Raw genomic sequence first — 22,563 nt, forward strand, 5'->3', positions numbered from 1 at the left:
ATAAATAAATAGAAGAAGAAATAGAGGACATTTTACTTAAAATTAGGCTAATTCCTGATCTATGTTAATGTTAATATCTGATTATTTGTACTTACTTGTTACCTATATTATTTATTTAAAGCTGCATTATATAACTTTTGGTTGGGGGTCCGTCACCTGTTTGTTTCTATAGAGATGTTTTTGCTGTGCTTGAAATGTTCCACAGTATGACATTTATCAGCTCTACCTACATTTACTCAACTACAGCTCTTTACAGCTCAAAAATACCTAGAAAAACAGACATTCTGACTATGAGCAGGGTCGCCTCTCCACAGATCTGACCTGTAACTTGGTCTGGTTTGGTCTCCATGAAGAAAGAATGAAAGACTTAAGTTAATACGATATTGTGAAACATTCCAGACAAAGTATAATAACATCTGTAAAGATAAAAGCTTTTGATGGACCCTAAACCAGAAAAGTTACGCAATGCTCCTTTAAGGCCACAATTAATATAGGGTGACCAGATTTTCAAAATAAAAAAGTGGGACATTCCTGGTTTGTGTTGGTTGGTAATAATAAAACTGTGAAACAAGTGCATAATTAAGGAAAATTGTTAAACACTCGGCACTAATGTGAGTCAGTATAGTCACATTTTCTTTGTGTTTTGCTCATTTGTAAGCAGTTTTTTTCTGCACATGACAGTTTATGCATCTCTTTATTGTTAGCAGGGATCAGATTGGTCAAAAATAGGGACACTTGGTACATTTTTTTTTATATAAAACTGGGACAAATCTCTGGCTTTGTGTAAATCTGATGGGACAGAGAACACACAGCTCAAAACTGGGACTGTCCCGGGTAAATAGAGATGTCTGGTCACCCTAAAGTTAATACCATACTCTGAAACATTCCAATACATTTCTCTGCAGAGAAAAGCATTTTCTGGACCTCCACCAGAAAAGTTACACAATGCACCTTTAAGGTAGGGTGAGCAGACGTTCCTATTTACCCGAGACAATTCCATTTTTGAGCCCTGTGTCCCCAGTCCCAACAAATGTTATATAAAACCAATGATTTAGCCCAGTTTTACACAAGAAATGTCCAAAGTGTCCCTATTATGGACCAATCTGATCTAAACCAGGACAATATCAGGTCTATTTGAGGTCGAAACCAGGTCTAAACTAGGACTATATCAGGTCTAAACCAGGACTAAACTAGGGCTATATCAGGACTATATTAAGTCTAGATCAGGTCTAAACTAGGACTATATCAGGTCTGCATCAGGTCTAAAGCAGGACTATATTAGATCTATACCAGGTCTAAACCAGGACTAAACTAGGACTATATCAGGACTATATTAAGTCTATATCAGGTCTAAACTAGGTCTAAACTAGCATTAAATCAGGACTAAACTAGGACTATATCAGGTCTAAACCAGGACTAAACTAGGGCTATATCAGGACTATATTAAGTCTAGATCAGGTCTAAACTAAGACTATATTAGGTCTACTGTATATCAAGTCTAAACCAGGATTAAACTAGGGCTATATCAAGACTATATCAAGTCTATATCAGGTCTAAACTAGGTCTAAACTAGGACTAAATCAGGACTAGGACTATATCAGGACTATATCATGTCTAATCCAGGTCTAAACCAGGATTAAATCAGGACTAACTGGGACTATATTAGGACAAAAGCAGGTCTAAACCAGAACTAAACCAGCACTAAACCAGGACTAAACCAGGACTAAACTAGGGCTAAAATAGAACTGTAAATCAAGTCTAAACCAGATATAAACTAGAACTATGTCAGGTCTAAACCAGGTCTAAACTAGGACTATATCAGGTCTAAATCAGGTCTAAACCAGAGGAGCATAAATTGCATTTGTTTAGCCAAAAATACTGAACACTGTGCTTTTTCACAATTTTATTTACTGTATACCAACCATCCCAACAAATCGAGTGTGTCCCAGTTTTTAATGTTGAAAACTTTAAGGCCACCATTAACAGTATTTAATTTAGTCATGTTTGTACCTAAAATGAGTTTGGGTTTGTTATCTCTTGAAAGTGACATACCCTCGCTGTTTAGAAACCTTACACCTTGCATCTTCAATGTTTAATCAGTGTTCCTCCCTCGGTCCCTGCCTCTCGCTCGGAGTGAGACCTCTGCGCGCTCTGCTCTCTGCGCTCCGTCTCCGCTGCTGCTGCTAGCTTTAGCCTGCGAGCTAGCTCCGGCTCCGCACACAAACATGGCTCTGTCGCAGGCTTTATCCGAGGAGGAGTTCCACCGGATGCAGGTAACACACTCACCTGAGACCCCTGTACCTGGACGCACCGCTCATGTCACTGTCACTTTTATAGACACTGTTGTCAGGGGGGGAAATCAGATGCGACGCTCGTTAGCTCCGTGCTAACCCTTCAGTGTTAACCGCTACAGGGATTGGCTCATTTCAAACCTCTCGGATTATTTAACTTAAAATCCTATCACTCATTTAAGGGTTTTAACACATAAATCATTCATGGACACGCTGTTAATTTATTGTTTTACTGTTTTGCTTTCTAATTCAGTGAAATAAATGGTTATAAACGCCGCCCTCTTCCTTTAGCAGTCCGGTGCTAACCCGTATTTTGTATGTCCCCAGGGCTAGCACTAGCTCTAGGTTCTGCCCAGATGAGAGTCACGGGGTTTGCTGCTCTGCTCCATTACAGCATCAACCGCGTCTTTTATGGCCTCGTGAATAACGTGAAATTCAGATTGACATGTTTATCTTGCAATGATTGATAAGTCTTGTGATCTGGGTGCTAACGCGCTGCTAGCTGCTATTTGCATACTGTCATTAAACCATCATATTTTCCATTGACTTCAGCTAATTACAGCGTCCGGTTCTGGCTCATACTCTTAATGTTGCCAGGGTTTGGGTTTTACTTAACAATAAACCACGATTTAGCATTTAAAGGTGCTATATTATGTTTTTTGTCTGATCTACACCATGTTATCATGTTGTTTCCTCATCACAGTCAGACCTGGAGTTGTGTTTTGTTTCATTCATGCATGTTAAACACACAAACCCTGCATGTTTTCTTCTCTTAAACACTCTGTTCCACCTTGTGATGTCACGTGGCAATACAGGAAGTGCTCCACTGTGTTTTTAATCTCCATACACCTTCACTAGAATCATTTAGATCAGGAGTCTCCAACCTTTTTTCTCTCGTGAGCTACCTTTTCAAAATGAATGAAAATGCCGGAGAGCTACTGATGTTAGCAGGCACAAGAAATTGAGTGTTTATAACAGCCGCAACAAGCTTTAGATGAGGTACAGCTAGATGTCTATAACACATAAACCTTTACCCAGTTATTAATGCACGTTAGGCATCAGAATTATACATTTATAATGGTAATAAGCATTTAATTCATCAAACTGAGTTATTCAGCACAATATGTATAATTCAGAAATCCCTTGGCAAGCTGTTTGGAAGAGGGTGGAGAGCTACTGATAGCTCCTGAGCTACAGGTTAGAGACCCCTGATTTAGATGATTTCAGACCTGGAATTGCCAATCTCTACTGAACTAAAGATAATAGGAGCTGTTAACCTAAAAACTACCACTAGCTGACATCACAAAGTGGCAGAGATGGGATCAACTTGTTGTTTTGCAAGTCTCAAGTACGTCTCAAGTCTTTGACCTGAAGTCCGAAGTCAAAGACGGGCAAGTCCAAGACGAGTCTTGAGTCATTGTCCCATAAGTCCAAGTCAAGTCCAAGTCGTCTGCTTTGAGCTTCAAGTCATTTCAAGTCTTTAAACAAAAATACCATATATATCTTAAATTTTTACAATTTATATGACTTTTAAACTAAACTGTACTTAAAAAGTCATGGTACTATTATATGAGTATGTATAGAGTAAGAGTTGTAGGAATGCTACTTTTTCCTTTATAAATGTCTTGGTGTGAATCATTGCGGTTAGAATTGAAAGAATTCAGATTGATAAGTGCAGTTATTTTATCGTGTAGTCTGCGCTGAAATGGAAGGATCATGTTCTCTGTAGTTTCTTCCATTTTACTGTGTTGTACTTTATATTACTGTGGTACATTTGAGGACACCATATCACAGTACTTCAGTTACAACGAAAGTAACAAATGGAGAAGTGGGAAAAAAAGCAAATTTGCTCAGACTTGAGTGAATGAAACAAAGCATAACTCCAGTTATGTTTTTGTCAGTGAGGCTAAAGCTCACAAGGGTAAATTTTGCATAATATATGACTTTTAGTGGTACCAGGTTTTGGGTTATAGCTTTTTTTATAATAAACCAACATTTCTCAGTTAAACATTTTGATACTGTTCCTCTTATTTCTATTGTGTTTATAGTTTCTTTATAGTAACATAGTAGCAAACGTGCCCTTTGGTCTTACTACAAATTGTATAATCTTAAATCAAATTTTAATTTGCATTACCCAACCAAGTGACAGATAAGAAGTCTGTGTGTTTAAACAGTAATTTTCCAGTGTAATGGAAGTGCATAGTGGCTTAGTTTATGTAAACCAAAAGCTCACTCTGTCAAAACTTCAAATTATATTCATTATTTAATTTTAAGTTTCTGGGCATTTTTCCTACAATGTGTTATGATTTTTAACTCAGCTGAAAGTAGGAGCTGGACATGAGTTTGAGATTTACTAAATATCACACTTGAAATTGATTAGACAGTGAATTAGATGTTCATCAACACAGGGATGAACATTTGTGGTTTAGTCAATCTTTTTGGTTGAGGGGCCTTCACCTCCACAGATCTGACCTGTGACTGGGTCTGGTTTGGTCTCCATGATGATATAAAGGTTTAATGCCATACTGTGAAACATTCCAAACGAAACAATAATATCTCCATGGAGAAAAGCATTTGACAGACACTGCACCTTTAATTAAACTTTAATTATGACGGCTGCCGAGCCATAAAGCATGTTTTGCATTTTTCAGCTCACCTCAGTGTTTAGCTCTGACTTCCTGTATTTACCCGTTTATTCATTAATATTTTACACTGCCCTTTTCTCTCCAAGGCACAGCTGCTGGAACTGAGGACTCAGAATTATCAGCTCTCAGATGAACTAAGGAAAAACTCTGCAGGTAACACTTCTTATTACATTTGTGATGGCTTACCAAAGTGTAATTTGAATATCATCATTAGCTGGGATAGTTTAAGAAAATATGCCACTTTGGATTTTGCAACTACCAATTCTGTATCAACTGGAGGAGTGTTCCTGTAAATGTCTTGGTTAAAGTTCAAATATTGTGCTAAAAATTAGTCATCATTTTGAAAGAATACACTGCAACCCTGTTTTAAATGAATAATATAACTGATAAAGGCAATTTTACAGGTCTCCAAAACAACAACCACAATATTACACATTTTTAAATATGTAGTCCACCTTCCAACATAATTTTAAATCTTCCGAGTGTGTGTGCAGATTATACCACCATTACTCTGTTACGATACATTGTAAATTAAACCTTTTATTGTTGAGCATTTGAACTGAATGAGGCTGTTTTGGTGTTTTCACATTTGCATCCGATGACTAGTATTTGGGTAGTTAAAATAATAAGCTAAATTGTTTGTTGTTTCAGAGCTGAATAGTCTCCGCCAGAAAAATGTGGTTCTGGAGAAAGACTTTGTTAAAGCTCAGAAGGTAATGAAAATAACAGTTACACATAATATTATAATTTGTAATATTTTGTTCTTCTGACATTTTCTTCAAATTATCTGTTCCAGGCGGTGACCAAAAGTAAAAAGGCTCAGGTGAGACATGAGCGTGACCCACAAGATTGCAAACACACTGACTTTTAATAGATTTAAAATTCATTTTAGATTATTATGATCATGTGTAGAGGATGAAGTTCTTCTGTGTTATAAAACTGATCATTTTTGTGTGTATGATATTGTAGGAAGTAGAGGCTCTTTTGGGGGAGAATGAGATGCTCCAATCCAAACTCCACAGTCAGGAGGAGGACTTCAGACTCCAGAACTCCACTCTGATGACAGAACTGTCCAAGGTGCTGTACAGTACATCTCTACTCTGCACTACTAACAACTTAATTTGTGTTTGTCCAATTTGACTAATTTAAGACCTGTAATTGTCCTGACTGAAAATTGAATGATGAAAAGTTGACCACACTTTTCCTGGCATAAGCGTGTCTCAAACTGAAGTGCATATTGTATTGGTTTTCTTATGTATCTTTTTTTCATCGTTGCAGCTGTGTACACAGATTGAGCAGCTAGAGCAAGAAAACAAAGCTCTCAAAGAAGGGGGAGAAACTACAGCATCAAGTTCTGCTTCCTCTACAGCACCACCTACAGTCAATGATGAGCTTTTACAGCTACAGGCTGAGAATACCTCCCTGCACAAGAAAATCAAAGGTGAACTAATCCAAATTAATCCATTAATTTAAAACCTATTTAGCTGTGCGTATTAGTGCATAGTATTGTTTTTTTTAATGATAATTATATTTTTTGAAAGCTATTAACATTTGAACTCATTCTGTGATATCCCTGTAGCTCTACAGGAGCAGCTTGACAGAGACCAGGGACGCACTGCAGGAGACGGAGAGACCTCAAACACTAATGGAGTCAGTGATGTCACTAAAGAGAAAGAGCCAACAGCTAATCACAGACAAGAACAGGTGAGATCGCAAAAGAGAACAGGTTAGAAGAAAGAATCAAACCTGTTACCTCTCTCTCCCCCGTCAGGTCTATTTTATTGCTATTTTATTTCTTTGCGTTATTTTTTTTTACGTATATAATTTGTATACTTTGTACTTTTAGTTTCTTTAGTGTATATCTTTGTGTAATGTCTTGTTTATCTAATTTAATTTAGAAACAGAAAAAACCCTGTTGCTAAGTAATGTATGTTTTATTTTTCAGACTTCAGATCATTCTGAACAGACTGACAAACGGCTTAGTGGTAGGTTTTTAAATTGTGTTTTATCTGTATGCCTTTATTTGAAATATACCGTAGTTTATATGAGGTAGCTTGGAGGCAAATATAAATACAGGGTAATATAGTAGTAACTGTAGCTAATCAAATGTCCTGTTCCAGAGCTGGAGCTGTCCCTAAACACAGAAAAAGAGGCTCAGAGGCTGCTCAGGGAACAGCTCAAATCTGTTGAGGTAACACTTTCATAAATTTATCATTTAAAGAATACATGTGATTATATATATTTTAGTAATAATATGGTTTTCTTTTCTGTTTTGTATCATGCTTGCTCCACAGTCGTCCAAACATACAGAAACCTCAAAACTACAAGAGGAAGTCGCGAAGGTAAATGAGTTCATGTTATGGTTTGACTGACCTTGAAACCTTTTTTAATAATATTGAAACCTTTTTTTTATAGCTTACAGATAAACTAAAAAAGAAACAGGAGAGGTAATACACATTTTATATTTTCATTATAACCGGCTGAACTGATCAAACCGTAATGAACCATGTGCTGTCATTTGTTTGTTAAATTTTGGGGAAGAAAAATATTTGATTAATATGCTTTATGCAGTTTCCAGCGTTTGCAAGGAGAGAAGGAGGCTCTGTACAATGACAGCAGGTTAGAAACACATTTACACTTTCATTTCCTAGGCAAATTTGACTCATATGAAAAGCTTTAAGTCTTTTTATTTAAGTTAAAGAGTTTTATGTTTCTGTTTTCTTCTTGTTTAAATATAATATATTTTTCAGGACAAAGATTGATGAGATAAATCAGAGGAAAGAAGAAGAACTCAAAGCTCTAAACTCCAGGTTACATAAGATACAGACTGACCTCCTCTCAGCCAATCAGGTGAGATCAACAAGAGACCGGCACCAGATGGACTTCTTGATTATAAGTGTTAGCATCGCCCTGTACGCCTGAAAAACTCTTATGTGTTTCGTCAGCTTATTTCACGGGCTTTCAGTAGCCTGATTGACACAGATGCGCTAATGTTTGTTATTGAACTTAAATTACACGTGTTCCAGAGCAGTAGGACAAAAAGCTGCGTTGTCTGTTATTTTTGCTGTCAGGTCCTTTGAGACAGTGCACTATGTAGCTTTTCGGTTAGGAGTTAGTCACCTTCCACCTTCTTGTTTCTAAGGGTATGTCATTGCTCTGCTTCCAGTGTTCCGCAATTGCGATGTTTGCATGAGAGCTTTAAATCAGAATAAAAATGATTTAATTCTGAGTAGAAATTAATTGAGGTTTAAAAAGACCATATAAAGACTTACTGGTAATTCCTAATGAAAATGATTATACAGACTTAAACTTAATTCCAAATTAAGTGGATGTTTTTTTTTCAGATTTTAAAGGCGAATTAATTTATTCCTTGATCATGTAAATGTTTATTCTTCTTAAAAATAATTCCGGTCATATGACTTTAAACAGATCTGCCTTATAATCAATTACAGGTGTGTTTATTGCTTTTAAATACTTGCACAAACAGGCTTTATGATGGTGAGCGGGGTTGTCTCTCCACAGATCTGACCTGGTCTGATTTGGTCTCCATGAAGATAGAAATTTTAAACACCATACTGTGAAATATTTCAGACAAAGCAATAACATCTACATGGAGAAAAGCTGATGGCAGGCCCAGAAAAGTTACAAATTTTTAAAGCATTTTTATATATTTAGTCCTTTTTCCGGTTTTGTAGCTGTACTTTTGAATTAATGATCTGAAGTTGAAAAATACCCCTCAACATGCAACACTCAACAGTCTCAGAAATATGGGCAGCACAACAGACAAAATGTGTTTCTTTGCTTTTTATCGCCATATTTTTGTTGATTGTGACAATAATTATTTCCTCAACACACGGACTCAGAAAGAGAAAAGTTCAGTTTAACTGCGTCCGATTCCAAAGTCTGTGTGCGTGATAAGTGTGTGTAGTCTGCAATGTCCCTTTTGTTTAGCTCCTGATTACTACTGTTTACTTGAGTCTCTCGTTTTAGTTTAGATACAAGCAAAATATTTAGCAGAGTTGTAGACTTCTGTATTTGTTATTTTAGTGTAACAGCCCTTTCACATTTTAGAAGTGTTTTGAGCTCTTACAGGAGAAAATGTCATTACTCACTACTGACACACTATATACCTTCATACTACATACTGATGTAATTTTATCTGCATAACGTCTTATAGCCACTGAGCATCTTCTGTGTTCTTATTTTGTAACTTGACTTTGTTTGTTTTCTCCAGTTGGTGTCAGAGCTGAGAGAGCAGATCCAAAGTAAAGACAAGGAGCACGAACTCGCTCTGCACACGCTCAGAGATCAGGTATGTAACCACCAATCAGAGATCAGGTAACCCTAACTGACTCATCACAACATTATACACCGCAGAACGGAAGATATTTACTATAAACACATCAATCACAACTGAAATAAAAGGTTATGCTTGTTTATCCATTTATCTGGGTTCAGTGAGGGCTTTTCCCTCATTGATCAATCATAATTTTGATATTGACTATTAATTTCATGAACTGAGGGACTTTCGATCCGTGCTGTTTACACAAAATAATGGTAAATGTATTTATTTATAAGTCTGAACTCTGCTCTAAAAAAAACTGCTCAAATAACTGGATTTTCATTAGATTATAATTCAATTAATTGCACAGCTCCAGTTCAAACATCATTTAGTAGGATTTCAATTTCTCTGCTCTATGTACAATCTTACTTTTGTGCTGCGTGTTAGAATGGCTTGGCTGAGAGGGATGCTTTTTATGAAAATACCTGTGTCACAACCAGTAACCAAAACCGTACACATCCTCCGTACTCACAGCATCCCTCTGGCCAACCCATTCTTGCTTCCAACTCATGTCTTTGGTGTGTTCTACTGTGTTTTGTTAAACTGCCCTTCTCTTCCTCCTCTTTCTCTCTCTCTTGTCTGCTTTTGGTCCTGTGTTTCTTCTTTCCCCTGTTTCTGTGGTCCCTCTGTTTCTCTTGTTACCTGTGGCCCAGGCGGCCAATCAGAGCGCAGTGAGTCAGGAGCAGGTGGATCACATGCTTCAGGAGAACGATGCTCTGAGAACCAACCTGGCAGCACTAGAACAGGTAAAACCGAATATGCAGGACAATATACAAGTTTTAATTCAAAAGGAATACAGAAAGTGATATTAAAAATTGGATTTCTAACCATTTACTAGAATATAATGGGGTTAAGATAAGAAAAAAATAATCAGATGCAACTGTGCGCTGTAGAGCTGAATTACCTTACTCATTACTGTAAAACTATAAAGCTATAAAACTGAAACTGATAAATGGCTAATGGCAGATGGACAAAGATAATATCAGGTGAAGTGACTGCAATATTGTTCCAGTGGGAATTCACAATATGATACAGTGAATTATACAGCACAGTGTTTATAGCATTACCGTAATATTATTATATAAGTATTATTAAGCTGTAGTGACTGTTTCAGGAATACTGTGCACTGAGGAGTCACCTGTGCGCTCTTGAACAGGTACATTGAAGTTTGAGTGAATCATAACTTGTCAAACCCGCATTTATAATAAAACATAATCTTAGTCACAGAGAAGTTTAGCTTTTTAGATTTCCTACACACTAAATCTGAAAGTACCAGCTTCTCCTTGCCTTGCCTTGTTTGTTCTGCTTTTTTCAAAGTCTTCAGTAGACTGCGTGTAAACCTCCACTACTATAATGTACAAGCTAGAAAAGTCAATATAAAATGGTTAAATGTATTTGTATTTTGCCTTATTCAGATCCAGACAGCAAAAACTCAGGAGATGAACCTGCTCCGTGAACAGCAGGAGGCGCTGACGAATGAGCTGCAGCAGAAACGAGTGGAGAATGAGAGTTTGCTGGCTCAGAAAGACGACCTGCAGTCACAGTTACAGGTATAAAAAAAGTCCAATGAAACAAATGGGCCAAAACAACTTGAGTATTCAGTATTTAATAACATATACTCAATACAGTGAATGCTTTTCTATCTGTAGGAATCTAGTTTTGCAAATAGGAAACTTCTGGAGCAGCTCACAGACGAGGGACATGAGAAGGACAAGCTGTTACGGGAACTCGACGAGGCCAAAAAGGTACAACAGCGAAAACCAGAACATAAACCAGAGCGTTTAGTTTAACTCAATTTCCTTTCTATTTAAACAATTTGAATTGATTATTTGAACATTCAGACGGCCGAGAAAAGGAAATCGATGCTGGATGACATGGCCATTCAGCTGAACCAGGAGAAGTCTGACCACAAGGAGGCGCTGTCGGACCTCAAACTGCAGCATGAGAAGGAGGTGAGATACAGGACTACAGTGTTTATGAATGAATATTTAGCTGTTGAAATTGTTAAAGTTATGGTCATATGTTTTGGTACTTTTATGTACTCATGAGGAGGTGTAATATTTGTCTGTCAGGTTTTGGCGGTACGAGCTCGTTATGAAAAAGAACTCAGAGGACTCCATGAAGACAAGAACAGGTCTGAGGAGGAGATACGGCAGCAACTCAGGGAGGAGAAGGTACTAGGACCACTGAAAACATGGAGATTTTATTTGTAAATTACTCCTTTTGTGGATATTTGGAGTTTATTTGTCCATTTTTGTCCTTTATGTACCATCTTTGGGATTAAATATTTCTCTGTCCTCCAGGCTAAAACCAAAGAACTGGAGGGGCTGGTGCTGAAGGTGGAGGAGCTGCAGAACCAGGTCCAGTCCATGGAGGGGACCAAAGGCTGGTTTGAGAGGAGACTCAAGGAAGCAGAGGTATAACAAAAATACAAATAAAACACTTAGTGGTTCAGAGTCGACAATGTCATAATGTCATGCTCCCAGATGAGGGCGCAAGAGACTCTGTTCCCGATTGATAACGTTGTAAGAAATACCCAAACTTTGACTCTGATAACACTGAATTTTAACAACATGAATTTTATCTACCTCATCATCTGTATTAAATGTGATTGGCCTATTATTACTGCCATCAACATTCCCTTTAATCTGAGTTTTTTTTTAACACAACCTGACCAAAATGAATTGACTTAGTTGTCACTACACAGTATCAGTATAATGTTGTGAAGCTCTCTGAAACTCGGCAGTATCATCATCTTGATAGATCAACAATCTGATACTGAAGTGTAGCTCACCTCCACCAGAGTGTAATGGAGAAATGAAGGGAAGTGATGTGATGGAAAGTGTAGTCTGTCCCAGAGGAATCGTATATGCCTTATTTAGTGGTTTTAGTGCAAACCAGATTCTTTTAGTAACAACTCAATCCTTCTATATTTATAGTTTTAATGTGAACATTCTACACCATTGTTTCCTTTTTTTCACAGGAGAACTTGGAACAGAAGATTCTGGAGCATCAGGAGCAGGTCGAGAAACTGCAGAAGGAGCACTCTGAGCAGATGCAGGTAACTCCCCCACAGTGACCACGAGAACATCATTTAATATTAACTGATTAATTTTGATATTTCTTTAAAGAAGCAATTCCCAACTGAGGGATCAGGGCCAAACTGTGGGTCCCTAAAGCTCCACATTAACATTTTATTGACAGCAAACCCATGTTATTTTTCCTTATTAGATTAAAATGGGGTTGTTCAGGTTGCCATCATATCCACTGTTAAAAAATATTCATATTGGGAGAAAAAAGTCGGGCACCACAGCTATAAAAAGTAGAGGAGATGATTGTTGCGGTACATGTGGGAGTGAGTTTCCATAGCGATTGACAGAGATTGATTTTTGATCATGAAGCCCAAACTATGTCCAAAACGTGAACCAGGACTAAACCAGCTCAAAACCTGAGTCTTAAGTGTGCAATTACAACCCACAGTGTGTAAAACATTTGGGCGTGTCTGACGACTGTGGAGAGAGACCCTTGTTAAACTGGTGACCTGACGTTAATGAGAGTCAGAGTTTAATTAACTTTTCACACTCACTTCCTCCTGAACAAGATTATGTCCATTTAATAAACAGAGGACAGAGCAGGCTCCTCACAAGACCAGACTCTCTCAATGCCCAATTAATCCTTTTAACCATCCAAATAAGACATATTTATGCAGACTTTTCCTTCCTCTTTATGGATTTCTATTTGACATTTTGTTCAGTCATTATGTAACCCTGAGGGTTTACTGCCTAAATGAGTAAAGTTACATTCCTGAGATTCATAATACACACTTCTCCAATACTTTACAAAGATGTGAGTCTGGTCACTCTAAATTCAGAAGGGTGTGATTGACAGGTGGATTAGCTAATCGGTGAAATGCATATAACACTGCACAGCAAGGTGGATTCTCATGATATTTACGAATTCACAAACTTAGGAGAATCCTTCTTGAGATACTTGCTGTACGGTTCAAATTCTTCGAGCAGTGGGTGGACCTATCACATCTCAGCATTGAGGTTTGTGTGGAAGCCAAAGGTGAAGCTCTCAAATGCGGCAAAACAAACATGGCAACGCCAACAGACAAACTTCAGCCTATTTTTGCATCAATACAGACTATTTTGTTTGTGAAAAATGAGCAGAAGGTCAGCACTTTGTGGATTTGTGAACAGGGAAGATGTCTGTACTTTTGTCTCAGCAACAAAAGTTTGATTTAATGTTGTGAAACTTTGATTCAGATAATAGTCAGCCCACTTTTTGAGAGTTGTTCCTGATTATACACATGGCCCATCTGTATGAAAAGAAATATATCTGCTTATTACAAAAAAGAAGTTATAGAGGTTGGCAATCACATTTATTTTTGTGGTTGCAGTTTAGCATTTTCTGGGGGACAAAATCAAACCATTAAAAGCCAGTTCAAACTATTGTTTTGAATAGATGAGTTGTGGTGCAGTCGTGTCTGTTCTGGGCTTATCTGAGTCTAAGGGGAACACCACAGTCTATAATTAATCAGCTCAAGGATTAATACAGACCAGCGCTAATTTAATAATCATTTAACACAGAGAGATTAGAGAGACACAGAGGAGAAGAGGGGCCTCGTGCAGAACAATGTACAAACTGCACAAGGAAAATGGAGCTAATAAATCCAGAATTTAGCCCTTGTTTAGACCTGCTTTAATCCCTGTTTAAGCCTGATTAAGATCTATTGTAGTACTGTTTTTTCATTAGGTTTGGTTCTAACTGAATCCTGTTATACACCTGGTTTAGACCTGGATTAGACCTGTTTTTGACAGAAGTTTCTAACAATCAAGATTTTAATCCCTTTTTTAATGTATATCAAAATCACTCTGTTTGACATGTGCTCCTAGTCCAGACATCCTTCTAATGTTTTGGCAGAAATGTCCAGTTCTTCCTTATTTCATGTAAATTCATTCTAAATTATAATAAATGTGATATTTGTTTCTTTCTTTGTGTTTTAGGTGAAACAGTCAGAGCTGGAGCAGGTGCAGCAGCAGCTTCTGGAAAAGGAGAAACAAGGGGACGAACTCAACCAGACCATTGACAAACTCCGACAGGTGATAGATTATACTTCACTGTATTAGTCTTTCTCCATAGTGAGACCAAAACACCGCACTAAATCTTTTTGTATGTTTTTTTTGTTTGTTTTTTTCAGGAAATCAAAGACACGGTGGATGGACAGAGGATTCTGGAGAAGAAGGGAAGTGCTGCGGTGAGTTACTATGGACCACATTAATGACTCAAACCACTGTTTAAGGTCCTCTGTTACACTAAACATATTTTTGTATTTTCATTCATTTCATGTTTTCATGTTTATTATTAGTCTGTCTAGATCCCTAAAGCCCAAAATGCTCTGGTAGTGTTTATGTTAACAGCCACCTTTTATCTTTTGTTCAGTAGCAATTGTCAGTTCAATAAAATCATCGAAATGATTGTACTGAGATTAAAAACACAATGGAGCAGAAGAGAAGAACTCAGCCTAAATATGCAAGATTGGTGTGTTAAACATGGATGAATGAAACAAAAAAAACATATATATTGTTTCTGATGAGGACACAACATTATAAGATAGATCAGAGTATATATAGTATAATATAAGCCCCCAAATTCACATTTATTTTTAGAATCTTCTATTAGTACGTAACTTAAATCCAAGCAGTTAAGTCCTCAAAGACGTCTGCACCACTGCAGTGTGTTATACGAACGCGCGCAGTATTCCTTGTGTCAGCAGAGTCTCTGAAGTGTGCTCTGATGTAATTGTCAAACTGTACTCCTCCTATACTTTACAGTGATAAGAGAAAAGAGCAGACTATTAAATAAACCTTTATCATGTGTCTGTAGTTAAAGGACCTGAAGAGACAGCTGCAACTGGAGAGGAAACGAGCAGACAAACTCCAAGAGAGACTACAAGACATCCTCACCAAAACCAGAACAGCAGGTAATGTTTTAATTCACTTTATGATACGTACGACATTTACTCTGCTCTAATAAAGAAATAAAGAGTACAATTAAATGTTGGCTATACAGAATATACTGTAGAAAGGATTGTGGCAGACAGTCCTCTCCTAGTCTATACTGAGAAAGTGAGAGAGAATTTCAGATGACCAATGAACTTCGTTTCCATTGATACTTTGCAGAGACGTCACGCTGGGGGTCCTCTGCACGTATCTCTATGGCCGTTAACGTGGAGACACAATGTACACATTAGCAAACACTGACAAAATGTATTAAGATGGTCTGAAATCTCAAGAAAAAATACAAAATGGATTTAAACAACAGATTTTCCGGAGCCTGTGGTCAGTACTAGGGTTTATAGTCTTGGTTGTGAGAGACTAGCCAGGCTGACGCCACCTACTGCGAACCCTGAAGTGCGAGTTTGGGCACCAGCCAATCAGAGAAGAGCCATACATTCTGTGTTGGCAACGATTCCCGAGACCGAGGATTTAAAGCTGGAACAAAGAGAATGTTTGGTGAATTTTATCAAGGGGAAAAACGTTATTGTCCTTTTTTCCTACAGGATTTGGGAAAAGCTTAATCTACCAGTTAGCCCCGTTAGCAGCGCATTAAATACGTCACGACCAAATAGCAGCGATTGGTTAAATGAAAAAGTACCCACTTACCGTCGAGCGAACGAATCCTAATGCTGTGAGGCTGATGAATCAGGCTAGTGAGCGACATGTTAAGAGCACAAATCATTTCACCTTTTGTAGTTTTGGCTAAATCAGATCTTTCTCATCAGACTGTGTTAAAATAAGACTCAGATTAAAGTCCATTAGAGCTTCTGACAGTAGTGTTTCAGTTAGTGTCCCACGCCCAGGGAAAGTTAATGACATCAGTTGCAAAGTATCAACAGCGGCACTGAAATAAACAGTTTTGCCTGAGAGGAAGGGAGGGAGTGGTGTGACCAGATTGAGACCGTGTGTATATTAGAATGTAGATGGTACTCCAGTCTGGCTGTCAGGCTCAGGCTCGTAGTGTACAGATTGAATATTTGCGTATAATTCTCCAGGTTTGGAAGAGCTGAACCTGTCCGAGATCCACAGTCCCAGTCGAACCCAACAAACCGGAGACTCCTCCTCTGTGTCCTCCTTCTCCTTCAAAGACATGATGAAGGAGCAGCCGGCCAATCAGAGCAAGGTATGGTGTTTTCACAGAACAGAGGACAGATGTTGAAGTACGATACATCGCTACAGAGAAATATTGCGATAAACGATAATACTGGAACTACTTTATGCAACTAATGAAAAATAATAATGCAAAATAATCCCACTAAACCTTTTTTTAAACAGTAGCATTAAAAGGCCTGAGCTGCAACAAATGAATAGTAGAATGAACCGATAATTAGCGAAAAGTTATTTATTCTACGCTCTGCAGCTCAAATTTTACAATATAAAGAAATGTCTTCACTATTGCAAAAAATATGTTGTTTCAGCTTTCATATATTGATTGAATGATAATTTCATTACATTTTTGCTTAATTAGTTTTTTTTTTTTTTTACAACTGTTTTACTTTACATTCAGCAAATAAAATCTACTCAAATGCCCAAATAACTAAATACTAAGTTTAGTAAGTTTCAACACTTAATACTTTCTTTAAGTTATGAAGGCTATTGGGTCATAAAATTTTTCTAATAAATACCGGTAACCCAACCTGTTTTGCTTGGATTGTCTACAAACTTATAAAGCCACTAGCACCTTTTTATTACATTTTTTTTTATTTCATGTTCTTAATTTTTCCTTGTCAGCGTAAACTCAAAAGTTACTGGATTAATCAAAATTGCAGCGTCTTTCTATTCTGGAGTCCACCTGACAATCAAGGAAATCTTTGAATGTTTTTCTGTGATGATGACTTGATTCTTTTCAGTATTTGATGGAAGCGATTAGTTCTGTTTGGAATGAAAAGTGCTGTAGTTTTTGTCCACGTGTCTCACACTTTCGCCTCCTTCAGGACGTGTGGCGTTTATATTTAGAACAGTCTAAATTTACTCCAGTCTTTTGTTGTTCTATTGATAGAGGCTCTGTGAATAGATCAGAGCACCTTCGTCAAAAGCTGTTTTTAAACTTTATTTAGTTCCACGTGAACGAGACAAGTTCTGTTGTAACCTAAACCTAACCTAAAACCAAGATCAGCATGGAAATCGACTCAAGACAATTCATGATGTTAGGAGACATATCTGGAATAAAAAATAATAATATATGAAAAAATTGGTCTAATATGTAATCAATCAATAAAACTTTATTTATAGACCCGTTACAACACTCAAGGTGACCAAAGTGAGAAGTCACCCCAGTGTCGAGAAGTTGGTTGTTTGACCTTTATGCCCTGTTTGAACTGTGGACAGACAGGAGTTCAGCCAAATAGGGAGGAGCAAGGGCGCGAAGAGCTTTAAAAACAAACAGTAACATTTTTAAATCAACTCTAAAAGAAACTGGAAGCCAATGGAGTGAGAAAAGGACTGGGGTGATGTGCTGACATCTGGGAGTGTCGGTTAAAAAAAAATGTGCAATAACAACACTAGTATTTGTGTAAATGTGTTTCAGTCTGGAGGAGGCAGCCCTCAGTCCCAGCGTCCGGCCGACCTTTCAGATGACGAGGTGGGAGAGCTGTTTCAGAGACTAGCCGAGGTGCAGCAGGAGAAGTGGATGCTCGAGGAGAAGGTACCACTTTTAACACATTTGTAAATACCACCAATAATACAGTGAGTTGGGCAAACGTTTTGAGAGATGATAATGAAAAAGAAAAACATTTGATTTATTATGAGCTTTATTATGCACCTTTCTGGACACTCAAGCTCTCTTTACAACAATAAACAAGTATAAAAGATGTGTTATGTTATGTTTTTTTTTTTTTTTTTAAGGTGAAACATCTGGAAGTGAGCTGCTCGTCGATGGCTGAGGACATCTGTAAAAAGAGTGCGATTATTGAGACATACGTCATGGACAGTCGCAGAGGTCAGACTCTTCGATTTGTTGAGTATTTAATCATCTTGCATCTTGTCTTGTCTTTCATTTTAAAATACTTTTTCCCTTTGAAATTGGATATATTTATATTGGAAAAAGGGTTGTGTTCATGTCACATTACAACATTTTAGAGTCCATATCATTTAAAACTGAGCTGGAGGACAAGTCAGAAATCTATAGTGATATTTGACAGACCAGAGCATCAAGGCGTCCAGTTTATATGCAAAGTCCATGTGAAGGCGCATCTAGGGCGTCCTGCGTTTTTGCGGTGCGACTTCAGGCGTCAGCGCAGCGTTAACATGGCGCGTCTTGAGCATTCTAGCATTTTCAGCTTCTGGCATTGACGCTCCAGAGCCAGAAGTTGAAAGTGTTGAACTTTTCACGTTGAACCAGTCAATCAATCAGGGACGACTATCCAGAGACAAAGCAAAGTTATTATCCAGAAGACCGCCAAACTGATCGTCAGGACTAAGACCAGGACTAAGACCAGGACTAAGACCAGGACTAAGACCAGGACTAAGACCAGGACTAAGACCAGGACTGAAACCAGGACTGAAACCAGGACTAAGACCAGGACTAAGACCAGGACTAAGACCAGGACTAAACCAGGACTGAAACCAGGACTAAGACCAGGACTAAGACCAGGACTAAGACCAGGACTAAGACCAGGAGTGAAACCAGGAGTGAAACCAGGAGTGAAACCAGGACTAAGACCAGGACTAAGACCAGGACTAAGACCAGGAGTGAAACCAGGACTAAGACCAGGAGTGAAACCAGGACTAAGACCAGGAGTGAAACTAACCAGGACCAGACTAAGACCAGGACTAAGACCAGGACTAAGACCAGACTGAAACCAGACTGAGACCAGGACTAAGACCAGGACTAAGACCAGGACCGGACCGGGACCGTACCAGGACCGGACCAGGACTAAAACAGCACCGAACCAGGACCGGACCAGGACTGGACTAAACCAGGACTAAACCAGGACTAAACCAGGACTAAACCAGGACTAAACCAGGACTAAACCAGGACTAAACCAGGACTAAAACCAGGACTAAACCAGGACTAAACCAGGACTAAACCAGGACTAAACCAGGACTAAACCAGGACTAAACAAGGAGTAAACCAGGACTAAACCAGGACTAAACCAGGACTAGACCAGGACTAAAAGCAGGACCGAACCAGGACTAAACCAGGACTGAACCAGGACTAGACCAGGACCAGACCAGGACTACACAAGGATTAGACCAGAACTAAAACCAGGACCGAACCACTCTGACTGAACCAGGACCAGACCAGGACCAGACCAGGACCAGACCAGGCCTAAAACCAGGACTGAACCAGGACTAAACCAGGACTGAACAAGGACCAGACCAGGACCAGACCAGGACTAACTGAACGGACCTTAACAAACTTTACTGATCCACAAGGGAAATTATTTCTACACAGTAGCTCACAGATCACAATATAATATAATAACAAAGAGCAAAAAATGTAAATGGTAATATAAACTCTAAATAAGCAGCAAAAATAGCAAGAGGCAGGTGTCAAATAAGGCATAATTATATAAATGTATGTGTACAAGTCAAAATAAAATAGAAAAATAAGAAAATAAAATATATAATCTCAGGTCATTTGTTGTTTAGTTTTCATATTACAGATTTGGTGAAATGGTTTATTGGTAATATCTATCAAATACCAACATCTTGGCCTGTAAAACCAATATATAAAATAATTGTTTTATATTTTTTTCACAGTAGCTTCAGTGTTTAAGGGTGTAAAAGGGTTTAAGCCATACAAAAATAATGTCAAGTTTGTGGAGCCAGTCTATAACAATAAAGTTAATTGAGGATCACACACATTTTCAGGACCCTGTGATCAGTATAAGTGTTCACAGTCTTCTTTAGGAGTTTCAGCAAAAAGGTGAGAGCGACTTACTGACAAACTGTTCTCTAAAGCTAGCTCACTTGTAACTGTAATTTCATCTATTGTGTGGGGGTAGTCAGAGAGGCCATAGACATAAATTGGCAGTCTCACTTCTGGCAGTTAGCATTGGACTGGGAACAAACACATTTACTCATTAGAAAACATGGAGTCACATTAGACAGTCGATGTGGTCCACGTGATCCTCTGTTCCTCGCTGTGATTACGCTCTGACAGAAGAGGCTCATTTCAAAACGAGCCGAAGAGGAAGGCGAGTGGGAGGCAATAATCCACAGCTATTATTAAAAACAGGACAGAAACACAGAGATAAATATAACATGAGACAAGCAGAATCCTCTGAGCTGTGCCCGGCTGCTGTCTGCACCAGCGTAATGAGAAACGTCACCGTAAATCTACAAAGGAACGTGTAAAGGGGAAAATGCAACTTAAAGAGACAATATGTGACATTTTACTCGTTTTATCGACACTTTGCAGCTGATGGCATCAACATTCCCAGATAGTTTGATGCTAACTGTAGGATTTGCTCTGTCTGAAGCTCTGTTACTCGAGTTAAGACTTAATCTGAACTTTGTTTTAACACAATCTGATCATAAAGAACTAGGGATGTAACAATAATCGAAATATCGTGATATTGTCAAAAGCCTAACAGTAATATCATGGGCTGTCACAATATATCGAATCACAAGTTCCTCTGCTTAAATGCATGGTTTTATAGTAAGAACTACATATCCCATGATTCATTTCAGTGCAGACAACAAGAAGAGATTTGTTTCTTACTTGAGTTCTTGGGATTACGACAGTAATAATGCACACCAAAATCTTTTCAAGGTATTTTAAAAGCAAAAAAGTGTCCTATCTACAATTATATTAGCCTCTCCAAAATATCTTAATAAATATCATACCATGAGATTCATACCGTGATAATATCGTACCGATAGATTTGGATATTGTTACATCTCTATAAAGAACTCGTTTAGCTGGACCTACCACTGGTGACCTGATTTGGGCTGTTAAACAAGTTCCAAACAAAAATGTGATAATATGACCTCCCCAGTCTTGAGAAAATGTCACGTTAAAACCACAAACTTTAGCCGTATTCTAACGGGATTATCTGTAAAACATAGGAAGATCTGTAAAATTGAAGTAAACGACCTGTTTTTATGGACTTTATTCTGGAAATGTTGGACTGATAAACACACCGAAGCAAGACAATCTTTTAATTCATCTCCAATCTTGCTTTTGTTAAATTTTTTTTTTGTAACTTAGTTTTATTGATTTTTAAAAAACCATTTCAGAACATACAAAAAACAAAAGAGATCAACAGGGTAGCCGCTGGATCTTAAAAGTCTTAAAAAGGTCTTAAATTGCATGTTCCTAAATTATGTCTTAAATTATGTTGTCCAAGTCTCATTTTTTTCACAAAGGTCTTAAATTTCATTAGCCTATTTTTTGTTTACTCAACCGGGCTGTAGTGCAATGTTAAATGGAGAGAGGGGAAAAAAACAACAACGTGAAATCAGGTAACATGAATGAATGTCTAATTTGGAGTCTGCGCAAACAATACTTTGGTTTCTGACTCCGGCGGCAATGAGTAAACAATCAGTAGAGTGGAGGAAGACGTTGGATGGATCATGGGGAAGTGCAGGTTTAATCCACAGTGGCTCTTAGATTCTGGATATAGTATTTGGTTGGTCATTATTAGAATTGGATCGGGTGTTTTTCGGCCGCATAATAGGTGCAGTGTTGGTTTTAATTTTCATTTAAGTGGTCTTAAAAAGGTTTTAAAGTCTTAAATCTGGGGTAGTCAAACCTGGGGATAGCCTGATCAAAACAATGTAACAAAAGTCTGGAGTAACAGGTTCTTATTTAAACCTACATTTGGTAATGACACTTTAATGTACTATGTTATTTTACTGGTGTCATTTATGAACACATTCCACTTTTCCCATCGCTCATCGTATTTGTATCTTTTCAGTTTAAGATTATATAGTTTTCTTTCCAACACTGAAATACTCTCCACACTCCTGATCCAGTCTTATGATATGGGTGGATCTGGCTGCAAACAAATCTTTGTAATTTTTGGACTTTTTAGACGCAGCTTGAACAGTTTTTGTCAGATACATGTCATCCTTCAATGTTGCTTTTATTTTAAAGGTGCATTGTGTTACTTTTCTGGTGGAAGCTCCATCAAATGCTCAATGGAGATGTAATTGCTTCGTCTGGAATGTTTCACAGTATGGTATTAATCCTTTGTATCTCCATGGAGACCAAACCAGACCAAGTTACAGGTCAGATCGGTGGAGAGGCGACGCCACTCACAGTCAGAATGCTT

At 38.0% G+C, this 22,563-nt stretch overlaps 1 protein-coding gene across 2 annotated transcripts in view; it reads left to right on the forward strand.

Annotated features, from left to right (window-relative positions):
- The first annotated feature begins 2,117 nt into the window (after positions 1–2,117).
- gripap1 (GRIP1 associated protein 1) overlaps positions 2,118–22,563 on the forward strand; it is a 28,092-nt gene continuing 7,646 nt past the window's right edge. Inside the window, exons 1-27 of one of the 2 annotated variants that reach the window (XM_020922399.2) lie at positions 2,118–2,273; positions 5,023–5,089; positions 5,588–5,649; positions 5,733–5,759; positions 5,906–6,013; positions 6,215–6,377; positions 6,516–6,640; positions 6,882–6,921; positions 7,057–7,127; positions 7,231–7,278; positions 7,352–7,383; positions 7,508–7,555; positions 7,687–7,786; positions 9,171–9,248; positions 9,932–10,024; positions 10,694–10,828; positions 10,928–11,023; positions 11,120–11,230; positions 11,351–11,452; positions 11,582–11,695; positions 12,262–12,339; positions 14,288–14,383; positions 14,482–14,538; positions 15,168–15,264; positions 16,336–16,463; positions 17,868–17,984; positions 18,185–18,278. In XM_020922399.2, coding sequence (XP_020778058.1) covers positions 2,226–2,273; positions 5,023–5,089; positions 5,588–5,649; positions 5,733–5,759; positions 5,906–6,013; positions 6,215–6,377; positions 6,516–6,640; positions 6,882–6,921; positions 7,057–7,127; positions 7,231–7,278; positions 7,352–7,383; positions 7,508–7,555; positions 7,687–7,786; positions 9,171–9,248; positions 9,932–10,024; positions 10,694–10,828; positions 10,928–11,023; positions 11,120–11,230; positions 11,351–11,452; positions 11,582–11,695; positions 12,262–12,339; positions 14,288–14,383; positions 14,482–14,538; positions 15,168–15,264; positions 16,336–16,463; positions 17,868–17,984; positions 18,185–18,278 — 2,335 coding nt within the window. In that variant the 5' untranslated portion in view covers positions 2,118–2,225. The remainder of the gene's footprint in view (positions 2,274–5,022; positions 5,090–5,587; positions 5,650–5,732; positions 5,760–5,905; positions 6,014–6,214; positions 6,378–6,515; positions 6,641–6,881; positions 6,922–7,056; positions 7,128–7,230; positions 7,279–7,351; positions 7,384–7,507; positions 7,556–7,686; positions 7,787–9,170; positions 9,249–9,931; positions 10,025–10,693; positions 10,829–10,927; positions 11,024–11,119; positions 11,231–11,350; positions 11,453–11,581; positions 11,696–12,261; positions 12,340–14,287; positions 14,384–14,481; positions 14,539–15,167; positions 15,265–16,335; positions 16,464–17,867; positions 17,985–18,184; positions 18,279–22,563) is intronic. The other variant, XM_020922400.2, reaches the window with a different exon arrangement.

The sequence above is a fragment of the Boleophthalmus pectinirostris genome, unplaced genomic scaffold, assembly GCF_026225935.1.
Source record: "Boleophthalmus pectinirostris isolate CB_2022bp ecotype Guang Dong unplaced genomic scaffold, ASM2622593v1 HiC_scaffold_8, whole genome shotgun sequence".
NCBI classification, from domain to species: Eukaryota; Metazoa; Chordata; class Actinopteri; order Gobiiformes; family Gobiidae; genus Boleophthalmus; species Boleophthalmus pectinirostris.